This window comes from Coregonus clupeaformis, chromosome 16, assembly GCF_020615455.1.
Source record: "Coregonus clupeaformis isolate EN_2021a chromosome 16, ASM2061545v1, whole genome shotgun sequence".
NCBI classification, from domain to species: Eukaryota; Metazoa; Chordata; class Actinopteri; order Salmoniformes; family Salmonidae; genus Coregonus; species Coregonus clupeaformis.
The window spans coordinates 16,097,175-16,120,436 of NC_059207.1; the positions used below are offsets into that span (position 1 = coordinate 16,097,175).

General features: G+C 42.9%; 1 protein-coding gene across 3 annotated transcripts in view; it reads left to right on the forward strand.

Moving 5' to 3' along the window:
- The window catches only part of dab2ipa (DAB2 interacting protein a), a 118,968-nt gene extending 102,527 nt beyond the window's left edge, over window positions 1–16,441 (forward strand). For all 3 annotated transcript variants that reach the window (XM_041900411.2, XM_041900409.2, XM_041900410.2), the window contains 7 exons: window positions 70–271; window positions 508–710; window positions 3,224–4,127; window positions 10,183–10,335; window positions 12,121–12,323; window positions 13,194–13,281; window positions 13,898–16,441. In XM_041900411.2, the coding sequence (XP_041756345.2) occupies window positions 70–271; window positions 508–710; window positions 3,224–4,127; window positions 10,183–10,335; window positions 12,121–12,323; window positions 13,194–13,281; window positions 13,898–14,065 (1,921 nt within the window). In that variant the 3' untranslated portion in view covers window positions 14,066–16,441. The remainder of the gene's footprint in view (window positions 1–69; window positions 272–507; window positions 711–3,223; window positions 4,128–10,182; window positions 10,336–12,120; window positions 12,324–13,193; window positions 13,282–13,897) is intronic.
- Window positions 16,442–23,262: the final 6,821 nt, after the last annotated feature.

Here is a 23,262-nt window from a genome sequence, read left to right on the forward strand (position 1 = left end):
TACATGTTGGTGTGTTTATCTGTTGAAAACCGCATCATTCCTTCTGTTTTTGTTCCTTTATCTGTCCAGGTTTGGTAACAAGGAGGAGTACATGTCCTTTATGAACCAGTTCCTGGAGCACGAGTGGACCAACATGCAGCGCTTCCTGCTGGAGATCTCCAACCCAGAGACCATCTCCAACACGGCAGGGTTCGAGGGTTACATTGACCTGGGCCACGAGCTCTCCTCCCTGCACTCCCTGCTGGCCGAGGACGTCTCTCAGCTGGACCAGGTACCAGGATTACACCACACTACTGGGATTTACTCTGTAATGACACACTCGCACTACGCGCTACTTTCAGCGACCGAGCGACCGGATACTAGTCCTTTTCAATGGGCTTGACAAAAGGGGGACATGCTGATGTTATATGTGAAAATGACATGTTACTAAATAATGAGTTCATAGGAATTGCATGAGACATATGCATGGGAGATATTAGTGTGCATTATTATTTTGTCTCCCTGCAGAGCACAGCCTCTAAGTTGGGTCCCTTGGCCCGTATACTGTGGGACGTGAACTCAGCGCTGACCAACCCATCTGGGGTACAGGTGTCCACCCCTACAGAGCGCATGGGCTCTCCCCCCCTTCCCCTCCCCCTCCCATTGGCAAGCTGCAGCCTCTCCACCGGCCTACCTCTTCACAAGATGGTCATGGACAGCGAGCTCTCTGGGTAAGGGGGCCACAGAATTCTAATGACAGTGTTATTTATGCTTCGTATGACACACAACCTGCAGAGATCTGGAGATCTATGTGGGAGTTTACATTATCAGCATTTCAACATTTAACTTAAAGGCCCAATGCAGTCGTTTTTATATTGCTATCAAATAATTTCTGGGTAACAGTTAAGTACCTTACTGTAATAGGTTTCCATTAAAATTGGCTAAAATTGCTTTTTAGCAAAACAACTATTTCTCAAGCAAGAATTTTGCATGGACTGTCTGGGAGTGGTCTGAGTAGAGAGGGGAAAACTGAAAACTAGCTGTTATTGGCAGAGCGGTTTGGAACTCTCTTTGTTATTGGTCTGTTAACCAATTTACCGCATAGTGACGTCGCAATGGAAAGACAACTCTTTTACAGTGTCAGTTTCATCAGCTATTGTACAATATGTGACCAACCGGCTCGATTCGGTCTTATGTAGCAAAATTTGAAATGGTGTTTTTTACATTAGATAAAAGTAGAGACTCAGTGCTAGAAAATGGTATATCATACCCTACAGTTGAGGAACAATGGGAAAGTAATTCTGCTTTGAAAGTTGATAAACTTGTAACCCCACTTTTGAGAAAATGGCCCTTGAATGTTTTGGTACACTTACTGGAGAGCTCTTCATTGTCAATACCCATTCAGCATCGTTCACACCCTCTTAAGCCTTAGCCCAACCATCTCTTTAAGGATTCACGTGCGGCCATGTGCTGAACTGTACGGTGACTACGGTAGTGTATTAAACAACCAAATATTTCAAGACTAAAGGCTGGTTTATACTACGTCTATCGACATGTCTTTATAAAGTTGTTGCAGTGACGTCATGAACATTCTATTGTCGTCCGACATCAAACTTGTCGTTATGAAAAAGTATAAACACAAAAACGACAGCCTGGTGGTCCAAAATAGCATAACTGGTGTATTTTAACACCAATAAACCAGAGGAGGAAAAAATAAAAAAAATATTTAAAAAATACAACAAGAAACCCATCCGTTTAAAAAAAAGAATTTAGTATATATCAATCTAGCAAATCAGGAAACTAAAAGCAACTTTCTAAACAATGTTTTGGTTCGTTTCTAGTTTGTTAGCTAGCTAGCTAGCTAAGTTCGTTAAGTTAGCTGGCTAGCCAGTTCAAATAATGACCATATCATATAGCTGACACGTCTTAACTTTAGCTAATTTGTATTCATTATTACAGGAAAATAAACTCACAAGAAGATCATTATTTACAATTTAAGGGCGAGCTAATTACAGAAAATAGCTTACAGTTGTGAGTGTGACGAAAAAAAAGCAGGGCATTCTACTTGAGAATTTTAGAACTTGGACACTGTCTTGTTGACCTAAAGTTATATCCTAATTTGACATTGGTACAGGCCATGTTGTTCTTCACATTACCGTCTCTGGTAAACACATACTATAGCAAATAAAATCCATGTTTATTTGTCACAAACACAGGATACAGAAGGTGTAAACGGTACAGTGAAATTATTACTTGCATAGTGGAGTCTGTTGTTTAGACATGTAGCTAGCTAGCTAGTTAAACAATGAACCATAATCCCAACTCATAACGTTACTACCCTGCATTAATCTACCGGTAGCTAAAGCTAACCAACTAGGTTCAATGTTAGCTAGCTAGCTAACATCAGGCTATAACTAGCAATGCAAATGGCTCTGAGATACGAATAATATTACTACACAGATCATACACGTAACGTTAGCTAGCCAGCCAGCTAACGTTAGCTAGCTAGCTAACAGTATGCTTTAACTTGCAATGAAAATGACTTTCTTACAAAATTAAAAACGTATAATATCTGAAAATGTAGCTAGCTAGACTTTCTTACCCGTATACATGGATGAACGCTTCTCCCTCTCTGTCACGGATGCCATGGTTGCCCTTAGTTTGAAGATGTAATCCGGAGACAGGTGTTTTTTGCAATTCTTCATGATATCTTAAAAAAAAAGCAGCATTAGAAAGGATTACCTACACATACTGAGCAGCTCATGTTATAGACAGACGCATGCTACATGGCAGACCAATCTCTCGGCATGTCCAACCCATCCATTGTCTCAGCCAATCATGGCTAGCGGGAAGGTTCCTGTGTTTTCCGTGGCTAAACCGACTAGGCTCGTAATTTAACAATTGTATTCGTATTTACAGATGGCATTCAAATGTGTTATTAAGGCACATGAAATGTCACATTCCAGAAGGCATTTCTGCAACAACAACAACAACAACAAATATTTTAAAAAAATGTTTACATTCAAATGCCTCTCCTGTGAGGTAGTGACGCGCGACATATGCCTTGTTTCCATATGATATGAAACACTGGAAAAACATAATTTTGACTGCACTGGGCCTTTTTAATAGATGTTGATTTTACAATTCAGCAATTTCTTGACAGTTCTTTGGAAGGGTATTATCTTTACAGTGTCTCCGGTCTAAAACAACATTTATCTCATTTGATGCTGTTGTCTTGGTGCAGGTTGGTTGATTTTACAAGGCTGCCGTCGCCAACCCCAGAGAACAAGGATTTATTCTTTGTGACGAGGAACTCTGGCATCCAGCAGTCTCCAGCCAGAAGCTCCAGCTACTCGGAGGCCAACGAGGCTGAGGTACAGCTCCCCAACAGCAGCAAGAGTCTGTCCATGGTAGACCTGCAGGACAGCCGCAGCCTGGAGAGTACCCCTGGCCCTGCCTCCCCCAGCGACATGCTCTTCAACGACAGCCAGTTCCCAGTCACCCCTGGGCCTGGGGGCTGGGCCACCCGCACCCCTCAGGGCATCATACCCACTCCCGGCCCCGGGCCCACTCTGAGGAGGACAGGCCAGACCCCCAACACCCCCAGCACAGAGAGCAGCACCCCAGGCCCAGGGAGGCCCTCACAGCTCCTGGCCCCACTCTCCTTCCAGAACCCTGTTTACCAGATGGCCACGGGGATGACCATAAGCGTTTCCCCGCGGGGTCCCCTGGCCGACTCGGGCTCCGATGGCCACAGCTCCGTCAGCTCTCAGGGCAACAACACAGAGGACACCCCCAAGCACCCGGGGGTCTTCCTCACCCAGGGGGTGGCGGTCAGTAGCGGAGGAGGCAGCAGCAGTGAGTTCACCACCCGCCGCCAGCTGTCCCTCGGGGAGCACCAGCCCAACGTGCCGCGGCAGAACAGCGCCGGCCCCCAGCGCAGGATAGACCAGCCCCCTACGCCCGTCACCAGGGGCAGGACGCCGCCCAACATGCTCCAGACAGCCTACCCTGGGCCGCGGCCCTCCAGCGGCAGCATTATGTCATCATCCCCCGACTGGGGGCCCAGTGGCGGCAACCGTCTGAGACAGCAGTCGTCCTTTTCCAAAGGGGACAGTCCTGAGACCAAGCAGCGCACCCTGCACAAAGTGAGTAGAGCATGTAACATCATGTGGTGTGGTTGGGGGGGATCACTGTTATCCTGGACAGACACTGTGTCTGCAGGCTTGTATTAGGAATGTAGGTCACTCTAATATACAGTGGGGAGAACAAGTATTTGATACACTGCCGATTTTGCAGGTTTTACTACTTACAAAGCATGTAGAGTTCTGTAATTTTTATCATAGGTACACTTCAACTGTGAGAGACGGAATCTAAAACAAAAATCCAGAAAATCACATTGTATGATTTTTAAGTAATTAATTTGCATTTTATTGCATGACATAAGTATTTGATCACCTACCAACCAGTAAGAATTCCGGCTCTCACAGACCTGTTAGTTTTTCTTTAAGAAGCCCTCCTGTTCTCCACTCATTACCTGTATTAACTGCACCTGTTTGAACTCGTTACCTGTATAAAAGACACCTGTCCACACACTCAATCAAACAGACTCCAACCTCTCCATAATGGCCAAGACCAGAGAGCTGTGTAAGCACATCAGGGATACAATTGTAGACCTGCACAAGGCTGGGATGGGCTACAGGACAATAGGCAAACAGCTTGGTGAGAAGGCAACAACTGTTGGCGCAATTATTAGAAAATGGAAGAAGTTCAAGATGACGGTCAATCACCCTCGGTCTGGGGCTCCATGCAAGATCTCACCTCGTGGGGCATCAATGATCATGAGGAAGGTGAGGGATCAGCCCAGAACTACACGGCAGGACCTGGTCAATGACCTGAAGAGAGCTGGGACCACAGTCTCAAAGAAAACCATTAGTAACACACTACGCCGTCATGGATTAAAATCCTGCAGCGCACGCAAGGTCCCCCTGCTCAAGCCAGCGCATGTCCAGGCCCGTCTGAAGTTTGCTTGATCCAGAGGAGGAATGGGAGAAGGTCATGTGGTCTGATGAGACAAAAATAGAGCTTTTTGGTCTAAACTCCACTCGCCGTGTTTGGAGGAAGAAGAAGGATGAGTACAACCCCAAGAACACCATCCCAACCGTGAAGCATGGAGGTGGAAACATCATTCTTTGGGGATGCTTTTCTGAAAAGGGGACAGGACGACTGCACCGTATTGAGGGGAGGATGGATTGGGCCATGTATCGCGAGATCTTGGCCAACAACCTCCTTCCCTCAGTAAGAGCATTGAAGATGGGTCGTGGCTGGGTCTTCCATCATGACAACGACCCGAAACACACAGCCAGGGCAACTAAGGAGTGGCTCCGTAAGAAGCATCTTAAGGTCCTGGAGTGGCCTAGCCAGTCTCCAGACCTGAACCCAATAGAAAATCTTTGGAGGGAGCTGAAAGTCTGTATTGCCCAGCGACAGCCCCGAAACCTGAAGGATCTGGAGAAGGTATGGAGGAGTGGGCCAAAATCCCTGCTGCAGTCTGTGCAAACCTGGTCAAGACCTACAGGAAACGTATGATCTCTGTAATTGCAAACAAAGGTTTCTGTACCAAATATTAAGTTCTGCTTTTCTGATGTATCAAATACTTATGTCATGCAATAAAATGCAAATTAATTACTTAAAAATCATACAATGTGATTTTCTGGATTTTTGTTTTAGATTCCGTCTCTCACAGTTGAAGTGTATCTATGATAAAAATTACAGACCTCTACATGCTTTGTAAGTAGGAAAACCTGCAAAATCGGCAGTGTATCAAATACTTGTTCTCCCCACTGTATCTACTGCTGTACATATCATTCTTAGTATATCTTGTGTCAATTAATCCAGTGTATATACGTAGAGATTGCATTTGGATTACTGTTAGTGCTATTTGGGTTGTTAATTGGATTCGTTCCGACATAATAAAAAAAAAAATGTTGGTGTACTTGTTTGACATTTTACTGCATTGTTAGGAACTAGTAACATAAGCATTTAGCTGCACTCGCTATAACATTTGCTAAACTGTGTACGGGACCAATAAACTTTGATTTGATTAGTGTTGTCACGATACCAGATTTTTTAACTTCGATACCAGGTTGAGTATCATAATACTCGATACTGAAACGATATTCAATTACAAAACGATACTCAATACCAAAACGATACCATGGCAAAAAAATTGAAATCTTATTAGCTAAAGTCACAGAATAACCACTGGGCTTTATTTTGTTTAAACATTGAACAAAATGTTGATAACTTGTAGAACAAATAGAATATCTTCTATTCTATATTAAATTATGTTGCAAAAATAAAACACCATATTAAAAAACTGAAGAATTCCTTCAAACCATATCGGAGACTCAGAGCAGACAAAATAATTGTACAATTACATCTAAATTGTTTTAAAATGTAATTCGATACATATCAGAGTTAATTTGCCAAAATATTGGGTCAAATGACATTCATTAGACTCATAATTCATTACAGTTAAATAATTGGATGTAGTAAATGAGTAGTTTAGTTACAAAATGACATGAAAAACACTTTGAAACTCATTTCTGAAGCTTCTATATTACAATAGTCTACACGCCATAGAAATACAATGGAATTTACACAATATACTACGATTTGTAGAGTGCATTTCACTTCCCAGGCTGCAATGCTCTGCCCAGGACTGGCTGGCTAGTGGCTACTGGCCACTGCTAGCAAGCGCAGACAAACGCAAAGTAGTCTAAATATATTGCTATCAAGTTATGAGTGCATTTCACCTTACTTTTGGGTTGTGTAATCATATTATAATCCTCACATGAATGTCATGCTGAATATACACTGAGTGTACAAAACATTAAGAACACCTTACTAATATTGAGTTGCACCCCTTCTTTTGCCCTCAGAACAGCCTCAATTCGTTGGGACATGAACTCTACGAGGTGTCGAAAGCGTTCCACAGGGATGCTGACCCATGTTGACTCCAATGCTTCCCACAGTTGTGTGAAGTTGGCTGGATATCCTTTGGGTGGTGGACCATTCTTGATTCACACGGGAAAATGTTGAGCGTGAAAAACCCAGCAGCGTTGCAGTTCTTGACACAAACCGGTGCGCCTGGCACCTACTACCATACCCTGTTCAAAGGCACTTAAATATTTTTGTCTTGCCCATTCACCCTCTGAATGGCACACATACACAATCCATATCACAATTGTCTCAAGGTTTAAAATCCTTCTTTAACTTGTCTCCTTCTCCTACCCTGGTTGAAGTGGATTTAGCAAGTGACATCAATAGCTTTCACCTGGATTCACCTGGTCAGTCTGTCATGGAAAGAGCATTTGTCCTTAATGTTTTGTACACTCAGTGTATGTTCATGTCATTGTCAGTCAAAAATCATTCAAATTTAGTAGAATAACGACAACATTACAATGCAAATGGCATGTGTAAAATAGTGTTTTTTATGTGGTTTTGAATCGAAACCTCCCTTGCACTGCTTTGCAACACCTTTTGCTTAGTAGTTTAGGTGGGCTGGCCCTCATATTCCCATAGTTCGCTTCTGCAGCCAGTGTTGTCAACAAGCTGTGGGCGTGGAGGTATGATGTTTTCGTTTGAAGAAGCCATACTGTCTGCATTTTCTCTCTCTTGCTTGCACTGTGTCGGCTGCCTGGCTAGCTACTGCCCCCTTGAGAAGATTCAGACAGATTACTAGACAGACTCGATCCTCTCAATCCGTATATGAAGTGAGACACATTTGACAGAAGTATTGAAAGTACCAAACCATTTTTCATGTTCTAGTATTGAATAAGTACCGAAGTTTCGGTATACCGTGCAACACTAGATTTGATAAGCTCTTGGTTGAGTAACCACTTAATATCTATCTGGCCAGAGTTTGGATTGCATTGTACTAGGTGCTGCAGGTAGGAAATTAGATTCTGATGAGGAGTAACTCTCCATAACCAATGGCTGAACTTCAGAATAATAATACACACAGCCAAGCCCATTAGCATTGCTAGCTTAACTTCATCTGTGGCCTTGAGGGATGAGCCAGGCAGGATATGACCTCGGTGGAGGTCTCCAGCTCACAGTCACTGTGGTTGGTGGAGACAGTATGGATTTAATGCCCAATTGGCCTCAATAAGCATTAATAACACTCAGCCTCACTAAGCCAATAGCAAATCACCCAGGGCAGTGAGTCCAAAGGCGGTACCCTACAGGCCTCAGTGCTGATGCCTGCGAATGGACTAGACAGGCAGAATTAATTGTGACTATGGACGTAGTGGTTATTAAATGCCTGTTCCACTCAACTAAATCAGTTTTGTCTGTGGTCTGAATAAACCCTCATTATTAACAGATGGAGCATTTACCAGCTAAACACAACTGCACCCCTCTCCTTGGTAATATTTAGGATCAAAACAAGTTCCACGCTGTATTTGGGTCTCTCTCTCTGTGGGTTTGTGGTGGTCGCCAGGTCCCAGCCAGAGTAGGAGGGTTTTTTTAGGGAACGCACCAGGGGGCAGGTGAAAAGACGGGTTTAACATATAGACTAACTGAACCATTTCGCTATTAAACAAATAAATTCCTTCAATTATTAAAATCTTCTTTATCAAGGTTTTAGAGACTTGATACCAAGCTCTCGTGATTCCTTACTAAGATTAACATGGACAATTCACCAATGCAAAACAACCAACCCTGTGCCTTCCCCTTGCTTCACCCTTGTTCCTCTGATCCCCCCCTAGCTGAATACACTGGCTCTGCTCTACTCCACAGTAGACACAGGCTCTGCTCTACTCCTCAGTAGACACTGGCTTCCCATTGAAGGGATGGGAATGAGTACTCGAATACTCGAACAGACGTCAAAGCTCCATCTTTAACCAATTTTTTTTTCATTTGCTTTGAATCTAGTGTTCCATTTGTACAAAATGAAACTAATCATCACACTGTTCTTTTCCCTAAATTCCCTTTCCCCTCCGTGTCTTATTCACTCAATTGCAGCATTCCAACCGCTCCCTCCACACACACACAAGCTCCCGCTAGGCCTACTGAAATAAATGCCTATAAAAATATATCTAACTGATGGGAAACACAAGCTACATTCCTTGCCAAATGATGACAGTTTTATCACAAATCCAAAATGGACTGGTTGATTGAAGTAGGAAAATATGTGTTCTAACACCGAGCTACAGTTTTTGAATAATTGCGTCGCATCTATTTTACGCTTAAGCTACTTTGCGAACCGCTAATGCCATTTAGAGTTGGTTAGCCTAGACTATAACCCCCCTAAACATAGACAGGTTCCACACTGACAATATGCAAAAACATTAGTTTGATAAAGAGCGTATTTTCATCAGAATCATTAAGCATATGCCTACTCACCAAACAGATTTCGTGGCCGTAATTCATCACATGCAGTGTTCAATGTGGAATTGTTCATTTTGAAAATTCCAAAGAAGAGGCAGATTAAACTAAATCGAACGTCTGTATATCGAAAAGAAGACAAATGTTGGTTTCTAACCCAGATGTATTTTCTTCTTTCAACTCAACCAAATTGAGCCCCGTTTCAAATTGTCACTCTGAGAATACTGTAACTGCTCCAGGCATGAGATGCTCATCACTTCAAACTGGTAACTTTATTCATTTGGAAAAATAGTCTGTTTCTATTTTATTCTGTTAGATTACGTCATGTTTTTTAAAACTATAAAATAGGTGTGTCTTGACTGTGATAAGGGCTCGGGAAATAAGAGCGTCTGTCTGCTAAATTAACAAAACAAGGCTATGCCATTGCACAGCCATAGGTTTCTACAAGCAAGCGCCACTGCTGAGGTTACAGCCTTTTTGAAGATTGTGTTCCACGATATAATACAATAACAAGTTGATATTACGGTTTCAATAAATTAATCTTAAATGGCACTTGCTTTTTTATTGAGGCAATTAAGCAATTAGGATTTGTTATCTGTAATAGTAATGGTAAATTAGGCATTGTTGGCATATAGATAAATGCGCACATATTTTCAGTTCGAGTACTCGAAAAGAGTCCTATTGTAGCTTGTGATTTTCATCATACAACATTTATTTACCCTGCCGCACTTCTTCTAATCATTACTTACCAGAAGGGGTGTGTGTGTGTGTGTGTGTACACGTGCGTGCTTTTTGTGTGTGTTCCACCAGGTGCCCTCCCCTGTGAACCCCAATGCCCTGGACCGCACTGCTGCTTGGCTGTTGAATATGAATGTGCAGTATTTAGACCAAGAGGGAGTTGACCCAGATACCAAGCACAGGGAAGACCTCCGAAACAAAGAGGAGCTCACCCAGACTGAAAAGGTAATGTCTAGCGCAACATCACAACACCATTCAGCACAGCTACAACATCACAACACCATTCAGCACAGCTACAACATCACAACACCATTCAGCACAGCTACAACATCACAACACCATTCAGCACAGCTACAACATCACAACACCCTTCAGCACAGCTACTCTACTTCTTTACAGGGTTGTTATTGATGAAGTGAAAGCAAAGACCGGGCCGAGGTAATGGATCTCTCCCTACTAGCAGGTCTTCCATGATTTGAATTTGTGGATATTAAAGGGTTATTTGCTGCTTAAGTGGAAAGAAAAATTATACTGTGTGCAGAGAGAAGTACCATGATATACTGTATACTGGTGGTGTAATTATACTACAGTATACGAGTTGAATTAGCCTCTCTATTCTGACATTGTTGAAATATAGGTAGACTGCCAGGTGTAGGTTGACGTTTATTGTCATGAATCTTGCCCTGGAGGCAGAGCTGAGTGATTTTCTGCTAGATGGGCCAGATGCAAAGTCAAAATTGGCTATGTTATAAATATTCATGAAAACTAAAATGTGCTTTTGGTCTTAATTTAAGGTTAGGGTTAGCAGTGTGGTTAAGGTTAGGGTTAGCAGTGTGGTTAAGGTTAGGGTTAGCAGTGTGGTTAAGGTTAGGGTTAGCAGTGTGGTTAAGGTTAGGGTTAGCAGTGTGGTTAAGGTTAGGGTTAGCAGTGTGGTTAGGGTTAGCAGTGTGGGTAAGGTTAGGGTTAGATTTTGTGGCTGTGCCAGCTAGATCACTCTGCAGAGCTGCCTCCAGGGCAGGATTCATGACAATAAATGCCAATCTGCTAGATGGGTATAGGCTGAGTGTGCCCTCCCCTCTCTCTGCCAATTTCCCTAGCTACTCCAATTAATTATACACCAGCAACATATTGCACTCGAACACACTTATCAGCGAAACATACACGGGCACGTTTTCATCACACACAAATTCATGGCTTTCAATTTCTAGATGTTTTTAAGGTGTTTTAGTGATCATTTCACCTCTGCCAAAGTGAGAACCAAACACTTTCCTTTTTAAGTGATAATGATGATTCTTACAAATCCAACTTCTGTTAATTATTTTGGACAATTACTACCCGTAAATGCCCATTATAATGTCCTTAGTTGAAGTTAGTTGAAGGGCTCTTTAATCTTTGTATTAAACAGACAGAATACAGTACTCAGTGCTAGAATATTATATTTGAAGAATTAGGCATATTTCAATCACTATGGTTTTAGACCAGGTACTGTCTACTGTATGGTTTCTATGGAGCCTAGTTAGTACATTACGCAACAGCAGTGTCGGGAATGTCATTCTAAGTAGAAATAAAATCCCTGCATCTTAAATCCCATTTTACTTTTTTTAATAGCTTGTTAAACGCTGTAGGATGTATTATTTTCATCAATCTGTTTGAGATTCACTTGCTTGCAGAGACAGTAGAAATGTACCTGAAAGCTTTGCAGGATCCCACATTTGAACCCGGGCCGGCGTTTCATAGCATGACTAGGAGCTTTGACTTGATTGTGAACCTGAGTTTTCATCCATACACTTGCATTAGCATACACTGTACATTACAGTAGTTACTCCACAGAGGATGGTAAGACTACTCTTCTGTCAGCAGTTGAGTCCAAGAAAAACAGAAGCATATCAAACCCAACGACAAACTGTCTCATAGCCCACTGAATGGGAGCTGCTTTGGGAATGACAAGTGTGTGTGCGTGCGACACTGGTCTGTCACTGACTCCCGACTGCCACTCTGTCCTGTGCCCAGTACCAGCAGGAAATCGCCATCCTGCAGGACAAGCTGTGTCAGTCAGCCAAGAAGCTGGAGGAGTATGAGTGTCACCTTAACGGCCAGGACGAGCAGACCCAGACGATGCTGCTGGAGTACCAGGCGCGCCTGGAGGACACGGAGGAGCGCCTGCGCCGGCAGCAGGACGACAAGGAGCTCCAGATGAAGAGCATCATCACCAGGTGAGGTGTCCTCTACCTACCAGTGGAGACTGGTGTCACTTTAAATCGGAGCAAAAGATGTGTACATCATCTAATGTGCAAAAGATGATGTACAAATAGAGATACTGGGGTGAAAATGAGCAAAATAAATAACAATATGGGGATGAGGTAGTTGGGTGGGCTAATTTCAGATGGGCTGTGTACAGGTGCAGTGATCGGTAAGCTGCTCTGACAACTGATGCTTAAAGTTAGTGAGGGAGATAAGTGTCTCCAGCTTCAGAGATTTTTGCAATTCGTTCCAGTCATTGGCAGCAGAGAACTGGAAGGAATGGCGGCCAAAGGAGGTGTTGGCTTTGGGGATGACCAGTGAGATATACTTGCTGGAGCGCATACTACGGATGGGTGTTGCTATGGTGACCATTGAGCTAAGATAAGGCGGGGATTTGCCTAGCAGTGATTTATAGATGGCCTGGAGCCAGTGGGTTTGGCGACGAATATGTAGTAAGGACCAGCCAACAAGAGCGTACAGGTCACAGTGGTGGGTAGTATATGGGGCTTTGGTGACAAAACGGATGAACTGTCAACTATGGACTTTGTCATTTGGTCCTGGTTTTGTGTACAACTGTGTTTTTAATGTCTCACATTTATTTGTTCTGTTGTCTGTGCTATGCATCGAGAAGATAAATGTGATCTTTTTAACATCACTGTAAAAAATTTAAAAAGTAGTGAGTGCATACATTTTCATACTTTTTTTGTACTGGTCCCCGTGGGAATCGAACCCACAACCCTGGCGTTGCAAGTGCCATGCTCTACCAACTGAGCTACACGGGACCAGTCAATCAATCAACAACTCCAGCCATCAGTACAGACATATCTTTGTTACTCTTTCAGGCTGATGTCTGTTGAGGAGGAACTGAAGAAAGATCATTCAGATATGCAGTCGATAGTGGACTCAAAACAGAAGATCATTGAAGCCCAGGTGAGTGCTTAGTGTCCACACGAGATGTTTTGCCTGGCAAGATATGTTTTTTCCACAACTGTAAATAGAAAGTATTTACTCAAATATTGTATTCACAGATTTACTGTAACATGTCAGACTACAGACTTGAAGAGAACAGCGCCCTCTGGCGTTATAAATGTTAACAACCTACTCAGATTGAAAATGATAGGTGTCACTCACTGCAAACAATCCAGCCACTGGAATTACTGTAACAAGTACAGAATGTACTGTATGTGGACATTCTACGTTTTTACTTCAGCAACATTCCCTTTCTGTTTACAATAGTGGCTGCTTGTTTTGTTTAAGTCATGTTGGTTTGCTGAGAAGCTGTAGTACAGTCCATCAGAGCCATGTTATGAAGGATTCATTGGATTGTGTGGCGACAACCCTCCTCTTCTCTACCTCCCTCCTTCCTTCTCTACCTCCCTCCTTCCTTCTCTACCTCCCTCCTTCCTTCTCTACCTCCCTCCTTCCTTCTCTACCTCCCTCCTTCCTTCTCTACCTCCCTCCTTCCTTCTCTACCTCCCCCCTTCCTTCTCTACCTCCCTCCTTCCTTCTCTTCCTCCATCCTTCTGTATTCCTCCTCACTTTGCAGGAGAAACACATCGCGTCTCTGGACGCGGCCAACGCCCGCCTGATGAGCGCTCTGACCCAGCTGAAGGAGCGCTACAGCATGCAGACCCGTAACGGCATCTCCCCTACCAACCCCACCAAGCTCCAGATCACGGAGAACGGAGAGTTCAGGAACAGCAGCAACTGCTAGGGAGAGGAGAGGGGGCCAAGCCCAACTCAATGACGCTTGGGCAGGAGGAGGGAGGAGGAACTAGCCACACCCAGCCACTCTCCAGAGAAACAGAATTATACTGTACAAATCCATTATTTTCAATGGATGAGGTCAGGATCACAGAAAGAAGGCAGACTGACTGAAGCTGTTGCTGAAAAATATAAAGGACTTGATCAGATTGACTTTAGAGAAAGCTATAACGTCTACACCTGACTGCAAGACATCCTAAACTCTGTATCCCAGTACATAAAACAACATTTTATCTATTTAAGGTTGTGCTGTTATTTAACAAAGAGCCTGTTTTGAAGTGATTTGAACCATTATAAGCTTCAGAATGTTTCTGATTTCTCATCTACACGTATCATTTTCAGTCACTGCGTTGATATAGCACAGGGTGCTAAAAGAGGACGCTCTTTTATGGACCCTACGTTTTCAGAATGCTCTATATTCCACTGACCTTTAGTAAACAGAATAAATACTATAATACTCAAAGCCAGCCTGTTTCTTCCAGCAACAGTATAGTATAGCACAAGTGTATAGTACATTGTAGCATCAATCTTTGATTTTACTCAATGGCTGTTTTTTTTTACCCCACTGTTTTTGTTTCAAACTTCAAAAGCACACAGTATATGTTGCCAAGTGAACACCTCTATCAGTGAAAGCCTCCTCTCATGTTGACAAGCTTTTGAAAACCGCTTTGGTTAGACTTTTCCTGAAAGCACGTCCCAATAGCAAGTGTTTCTATATTCTACCTGTATATTTTAGGTATCCTCTGCTTTTCTTACCTCATCAGGACTACAGTAGCACAACAAGCTTGCTGTATTTTAAATTGCTAATGGTAAGGAAAGAGCTCAACTATATAATTTTTTGCATACTTTGTATGTGCTTAAATATGAGTATATTTAGAGGTTTACATGCCTCGTAGATGTATATAAAATGTTCACAGTATTTGTATTGATTGTTTGGAAGGGGAATAGTATTTTGTACTGTAAGTGTTCATTGTGTTAAACGGCTGTGCTAATATTGCAAGACAATAGTACGTTTCTGATTGTAATTTTGGTTCTACTTCAGTAGACAGTTCACACCATTTCATCCATTATCCCCTTTTCTTATGTGGGTTCTTTGTTAAAAATGCAATTTAACATAGTTTACTGTTTTGTCCTCTGTATCTAAATGGTTATGTGTAGGCCAAACCTTCACTGTTTGCAGTATGACAGTGCTGAATGGAATAAGACTGAACTCAAATACCTGGCTACTCCTCTACCCTTGCGCTTCTGGAACTTCGCTAACGGCCCTACACAACACTCCTTAATTTAGAATACCTTCTATCCAAAGTGAAGCATGAAAGTCGCTTCCGGACAGTACGTCCACATGGGGTTTTAGGCTGTAATTGAGGTATATACCAGATTCATTGTCAGTTCCAGTTCCCTCTAGTGTTGATTGAAGCTATAAACATGGAGTGGACTTAAGGCCTTTTGTGTAGTCTTATTTAAGATGCAGGTAGCTAACTTTAGCAACCTTCAAAGGTGGTCTCAACAAGTGGCTTTGCATGACTTCTCAATTCTGACTTCCGCTAATTCTCATCTGAAAACACCAGTGGTCTGCTTTCAGGAAATTAGAGGCACCTGAATCACTGTGTTGACCTGTGTTCTGGTCTGTGGAAATGTTAAGCTTAAATGTTTTTTGTGTTTTTTATCAACTAGATTATTATTTTTAAAATTATGTGTGAAATGGTATTTATGTTATGCTCTAAATTATGTTTGTTCCAATCAGTTCAACATTATTTATTGAATATCTTTGTTTTTTGTTTTAATAAAATGCTGAATAGTATTTGTGAGAGTATAATGGATTGTGTTATAGAACACCTGCATTCTGATAGAATGTGCTCCTATTTCCCTGAAGTGGTCTTGCTGCAGTCAACCTGCACACTCATGAGAAAATCTCTTTGGAGGGTTTCAATAGATTTTCTCTTTCAAAGCGAAAGGTGCATCTTCCTGCTTTGGTGTTCTTTTATTGAAAGGACATCCTATATACTGCACTGCCATAGAAACCATAGATCAATTCACAGTATAGTGCATCTTCATTGTCTCCAGGTCTTTTAGGAAGGTTTTGCCAATGATTTGCCAGAGAGTGACCAAAACTATTATCTTTCCCTTTTCAATGCCCTATATAATACTGAACAATATTTTGTCATGTTACTGCAAACTCCTAGAAACTTTTCTATGAATGTTAAAATAATAATTTGATGTGTGTAAATGGTAACAAGAACAGGCCTATCATCGTAAAATATAAAAACATGTATGTAATTTATGTAGAAATGCAACTACAATTAAAGATTTTGCTATTTTAATCATGTAGTGTTTCTCATGTGGTGTTTATTTTAACAAACATTCTGAAATGCTGTCATTGATCAGTGACATTTATATAAATATCACCACCCAGTGGTATAAAGCAAGTACAGTTATTAAATAATTAGTATGCACAAAACAAGCAGCAGGCAAACTTGGTTGAAAGGATGTCAACAAGAAACCAGAAACTAATGACATCACTTGTCCTCTGGGATTAATCTAGAAATAATACAGATCCCACTCTCCTAGTGTGTCTCAAGGAGAGTTGGGATATGAAAAAAAAAAAAAAAAGCATTCATATTAATACACACTTGTAGGTACCACCGGCAGGTTAAGAGCATTGGGCCAGTAACCGAGCCGACAAGGTGATAGTCTGTCTGGGCCGTTGAGCAAGGCACTTAACCCTAATTGCTCCAGGGTCGCCGTCAATAATGGCTGATCCCTGGCTGTGGCCCCACTCTCCAAGGGTCTCAGTGGGATATGCAAAAAAACGACATTCCAATTCATATGTGAAATAGGACAAATATAAACACCCATTGACCAAAACACACTTAGATCATTGAAAGAGACTCCAGATTCTCATCTAGACTGTTATTGCTCTGATCCCTGTCTGGAAGGTGGGCTGTTGACCAGACATCATCCCAGGGGGGGGAGGGTAATATAGTCCAGAATATTTCTGATAGCCCTCATATGCAGCCTGTGGGAACTCCGACAATTCAACTGGCCTCTTCCTTCTCCGCAGCAGCAGACACATTGCACATGTCATCCAGTGGGGTACACATCACACACCTACCTCAGCACACACTCTGACAGAGAGCAAACACCTTTTATAGTTCTGCTACTTCTACCGCCGAAGGTCTCTGATCTCAATCAGTTTGAACATTCAGGACACGGCTTTCAATGATAAATCCCTTACATGTCTTATTAAGGTCAGTATTTTCATTTTCAAGAAGAGTTTGGGGTCTCTGCCTAGTATGTTGTCAAGCAGATGTACTTCCCTTGCCCCAAGATGTATTTTGTTCAGTTACCCTAAGGAGAAATGATAACATGAGACATATAAGGATAGGTTGTGAAGTCAAATCAATTCTGTCTGTATATTAGAGCTAATTAATCTGTTGTAAAAGAAGTGTTAAGACAGGAAAATATGAAAACAGTAACAGTATCTCACTGTTTGCAATCCCAGGACTCATCTTAAACAACAATCATTACTGTATTCTGAATCATGTCATATTGCATTCGATTCCCTTAGCTAAATCCAGAAAATCACATTGTATGATTTTTAAGTAATTCATTTGCATTTTATTGCATGACATAAGTATTTGATACATCAGAAAAGCTGAACTTAATATTTGGTACAGAAACCTTTGTTTGCAATTACAGAGATCATACGTTTCCTGTAGGTCTTGACCAGGTTTGCACACACTGCAGCAGGGATTTTGGCCCACTCCTCCATACAGACCTTCTCCAGATCCTTCAGGTTTCGGGGCTGTCGCTGGGCAATACGGACTTTCAGCTCCCTCCATAGATTTTCTTGTGGGTTCAGGTCTGGAGACTGGCTAGGCCACTCCAGGACCTTGAGATGCTTCTTACGGAGCAACTCCTTAGTTGCACTGGCTGTGTGTTTCGGGTCGTTGTCATGCTGGAAGACCCAGCCACGACCCATCTTCAATGTTCTTACTGAGGGAAGGAGGTTGTTGGCCAAGATCTCGCGATACATGGCCCCATCCATCCTCCCCTCAATACGGTGCTGTCGTCCTGTCCCCTTTGCAGAAAAGCATCCCCAAAGAATGATGTTTCCACCTCCATACTTCACGGTTGGGATGGTGTTCTTGGGGTTGTACTCATCCTTCTTCTTCCTCCAAACACGGCGAGTGGAGTTTAGACCAAAAAGCTCTATTTTTGTCTCATCAGACCACATGACCTTCTCCCATTCCTCCTCTGGATCATCCAGATGGTCATTGGCAAACTTCAGACGGGCCTGGACATGCGCTGGCTTGAGCAGGGGGACCTTGCGTGCGCTGCAGGATTTTAATCCATGACGGCGTAGTGTGTTACTAATGGTTTTCTTTGAGACTGTGGTCCCAGCTCTCTTCAGGTCATTGACCAGGTCCTGCCGTGTAGTTCTGGGCTGATCCCTCACCTTCCTCATGATCATTGATGCCCCACGAGGTGAGATCTTGCATGGAGCCCCAGACCGAGGGTGATTGACCGTCATCTTGAACTTCTTCCATTTTCTAATAATTGCGCCAACAGTTGTTGCCTTCTCACCAAGCTGCTTGCCTATTGTCCTGTAGCCCATCCCAGCCTTGTGCAGGTCTACAATTTTATCCCTGATGTCCTTACACAGCTCTCTGGTCTTGGCCATGGTGGAGAGGTTGGAGTCTGTTTGATTGAGTGTGTGGACAGGTGTCTTTTATACAGGTAACGAGTTCAAACAGGTGCAGTTAGTACAGGTAATGAGTGGAGAACAGGAGGGCTTCTTAAAGAAAAACTAACAGGTCTGTGAGAGCTGGAATTCTTACTGGTTGGTAGGTGATCAAATACTTATGTCATGCAATAAAATGCAAATTAATTACTTAAAAATCATACAATGTGATTTTCTGGATTTTTGTTTTAGATTCCGTCTCTCACAGTTGAAGTGTACCTATGATAAAAATTACAGACCTCTACATGCTTTGTAAGTAGGAAAACCTGCAAAATCGGCAGTGTATCAAATACTTGTTCTCCCCACTGTATGTTATGCCACCAACCCCAGTTACCATAATAGTGTGTCACTGCAGGTCGGTCAGTCTCTAAACTGAAAATATCACAAAACGTACCTTCAGGTTGCATTTTGCTGGAGAAATGGCAGTAGTTCCAAAAGCTGCACATCCATCATATTGAATGATAGGCCTACTCCTTGTGCTGCGATGTCTTGTGCTCCTAAGCATGTCTTGCGTAATTATCTGTTTAGTATAAGTTAATCCTCCTGATTTTCTGGAGCATTCCAGCTCTGTCCCTTCTAAAAGACACTACAGTCTCAAGGGGTTTGAGAAGCCAGCCTGAGCGACGCACACAGAACATAACCCGGCATGACAAAAAGCAGCTCAAGGGCAATTCCATGGTAACGGAATTACTCTGATACTCTGATTCTTCACTTTAAAATGCATACCAAACAAAAAACATTGATTTCAAAGTTTAACAAACGATAGAACAAAATCTTTGTTCAATAACTACTTTTAACAGTTTACATTTACATTTTTCCAAAAACACATTTACAGGAAGAACTGTATAGATACAACGTTTGGTAACAGAATAAAAGTGAGGAAGATTTTACTGTAATTCTGTTACCAAACTTAGCATCTCCACAGTTTTTTTTTAGGTTTGTTGTATGGTTTGTTAAACTTTGAAATCAATGGTTTTAGTTTGGCATATATTTTAAAGTCTCACTGTAATTTCATTATCGTGGAATTGCCCTCAAGTAAATACAGTGGAAGGTAGAGGGGATTTACCGTACATGTTTAGGAACTTACATATTGGGACTTATGTGCATACAAGGACTTACATACATAAACTTGGACTCATTATAAACTTTTTATAGAATCTTACATAAGCCATGTGCAATGGGGATTGCAGATGTTTGGTCCGTGTAGCTCAGTTGGTAGAGCATGGCGCTTGCAACGCCAGGGTCGTGGGTTCGATTCCCACGGGGGGCCAGTATGAAAAAATTTATGCACTCACTAACTGTAAGTCGCTCTGGATAAGAACGTCTGCTAAATGACTAAAATGTAAAATGTTTGGTGAAATCAAATACAATTTTATTGGCCACATGCGCCGAATACAACAGGTGCAGACATTACAGTGAAATGCTTACTTACAGCCCTTAACCAACAGTGCATTTATTTTTAATAAAAAAAGTAGAATAAAACAACAAAAAAGTGTTGAGAAAAAAAGAGCAAAAGTAAAATAAAATAACAGTAGGGAGGCTATATATACAGGGGGGTACCGGTGCAGAGTCAATGTGTGGGGGCACCGGCTAGTTGAGGTAGTTGAAGTAATATGTACATGTGGGTAGAGTTAAAGTGACTATGCATAAATAATTAAAAGTAGCAGCAGCATAAAAAGATGGGGTGGGGGGGGCAGTGCAAATAGTCCGGGTAGCCATGATTAGCTGTTCAGGAGTCTTATGGCTTGGGGGTAGAAGCTGTTGAGAAGTCTTTTGGACCTAGACTTGGCACTCCGGTACCGCTTGCCATGCGGTAGCAGAAAGAACAGTCTATGACTAGGGTGGCTGGAGTCTTTGACAATTTTGAGGGCCTTCCTCTGACACCGCCTGGTATAGAGGTCCTGGATGGCAGGAAGCTTGGCCCCAGTGATGTACTGGGCCGTACGCACTACCCTCTGTAGTGCCTTGCGGTCGGAGGCCAAGCAGTTGCCATACCAGGCGTGATGCAACCAGTCAGGATGCTCTCGATGGTGCAGCTGTATAATTTTTTGAGGATCTGAGGACCCATGCCAAATCTTTTCAGTCTCCTGAGGGGGAATAGGCTTTGTCGTGCCCTCTTCACGACTGTCTTGATGTGTTTAGACCATGATAGTTTGTTGGTGATGTGGACACCAAGGAACTTGAAGCTCTTAACCTGTTCCACTACAGCCCCGTCGATGAGAATGGGGGCGTGCTCAGTCCTCTTTTTTTTTCCTGTAGTCCACAATCATCTCCTTTGTCTTGGTCACGTTGAGGGAGAGGTTGTTATCCTGGCACCACACGACCTCCTCCCTATAGGCTGTCTCATCGTTGTCGGTGATCAGGCCTACCACTGTTGTGTCGTCTGCAAACTTAATGATGGTGTTGGAGTCGTGCCTGGCCATGCAGTCATGGGTGAACAGGGAGTACAGGAGGGGGACTGAGCACGCACCCCTGAGGGCCCCCGTGTTGAGGATTAGTGTGGCAGATGTGTTGTTACCTACCCTTACCACCTGGGGCGGCCCGTCAGGAAGTCCAGGATCCAGTTGCAGAGGGAGGTGTTTAGTCCCAGGATCCTTAGCTTAGTGATGAGCTTTGAGGGCACTATGGTGTTGAATGCTGAGCTGTAGTCAATGAATAGCATTCTCACGTAGGTGTTCCTCTTGTCCAGGTGGGAAAGGGCAGTGTGGAGTGCAATAGAGATTGCATCATCTGTGGATCTGTTGGGGCGGTATGCAAATTGGAGTGGGTCTAGGGTTTCTGGGATAATGGTGTTGATGTGAGCCATGACCAGCCTTTCAAAGCACTTCATGGCTACAGACGTCAGTGCTACGGGTCGGTAGTCATTTAGGCAGGTTATCTTAGAGTCCTTGGGCACGGGAACTATGGTGGTCTGCTTGAAACATGTTGGTATTACAGACTCAGTCAGGGACATGTTGAAAATGTCAGTGAAGACACTTGCCAGTTGGTCAGCACATGCTCAGAGTACACTTCCTGGTAATCCGTCTGGCCCTGCGGCCTTGTGAATGTTGTCCTGCTTAAAAGTCTTACTCACATCGGCTACGGAGAGCGTGATCACATAGTCATCCGGAACAGCTGGTGCTCTCATGCATGCTTCAGTGTTGCTTGCCTCGAAGCGAGCATAGAAGTGGTTTAGCTCGTCTGGAAGTCTTGTGTCACTGGGCAGCTCGCGGCTGTGCTTCCCTTTGTAGTCTGTAATAGTTTTCAAGCCCTGCCACATCCGACGAGCGTCAGAGCCGGTGTAGTACGATTTAATCTTAGTCCTGTATTGACTCTTTGCCTGTTTGATGGTTCGTCGGAGGGCATAGCGGGATCTCTTATAAGCGTCCGGGTTAGGGTCCCGCTCCTTGAAAGCGGCAGCTCTACCCTTTAGCTCAGTGCGGATGTTTCCTGTAATCCATGGCTTCTGGTTGGGGTATGTACGTATGGTCACTGTGGGGATGACATCATCGATGCACTTATTGATGAAGCCAGTGACTGATGTGGTGTACTCCTCAATGCTATCTGAAGAATCCCGGAACATGTTCCAGTCTGTGCTAGCAAAACAGTCCTGTGGCTTAGCATCTGCGTCATCTGACCACTTTTTTTATTAACCGAGTCACTGGTGCTTCCTGCTTAAGTTTTTGCTTATAAACAGGAATCAGGAGGATAGAGTTATGGTCAGATTTGCCAGATTTGCCAAATGGAGGGCGAGGGAGAGCTTTGTATGCGTCTCTGTGTGTGGAGTAAAGGTGGTCTAGAGTTTTTTTTCCTCTGGTTGCACATTTAACATGCTGGTAGAAATTAGGTAGAACGGATTTAAGTTTCCCTGCATTAATGTCCCCAGCCACTAGGAGCGCTGCTTCTCAGAATTCTCTGTGCATACTATTTTCTGTGGTTCAATGTGTGTAGCAAAAAGAGGACGGAGAGTAAAGAACACCTGACATGAATATAATCATCCAGAATGGTGCAGATATGTTACAAGTAGGGCTGATATGATTCCCTATTAAACATATCTGTTCTACGCCTGTATCTGAATGTTCTGTGGCTATGCCACACCAAAATATGAATGTTTTCTGTTTGCTTTGATCAGGGTTGACATGTTTTCATCAATCATCACTAGAGTGGTACAGTAATAAGGTCAAGAGAGACTAATATAAATAAATAAAATGTCTTCACCTGTCCTGGATGAAAAATTAGCTGTACTTTAGAAAGTGTAAGCCGTGCCTTCAGCATTTCTACAGTATGCCGTTTCAGCTTTGTCCTTTTCTAGTATTTCTGTATCAGGGCCAGCCACACTCTTCAAAGATGGAACAGCTTATTTAATGTGAAGATGTGTGTCCCCTTTGGATAGTCAAAAAGAATAAGCAAGAATAATTCAGAAC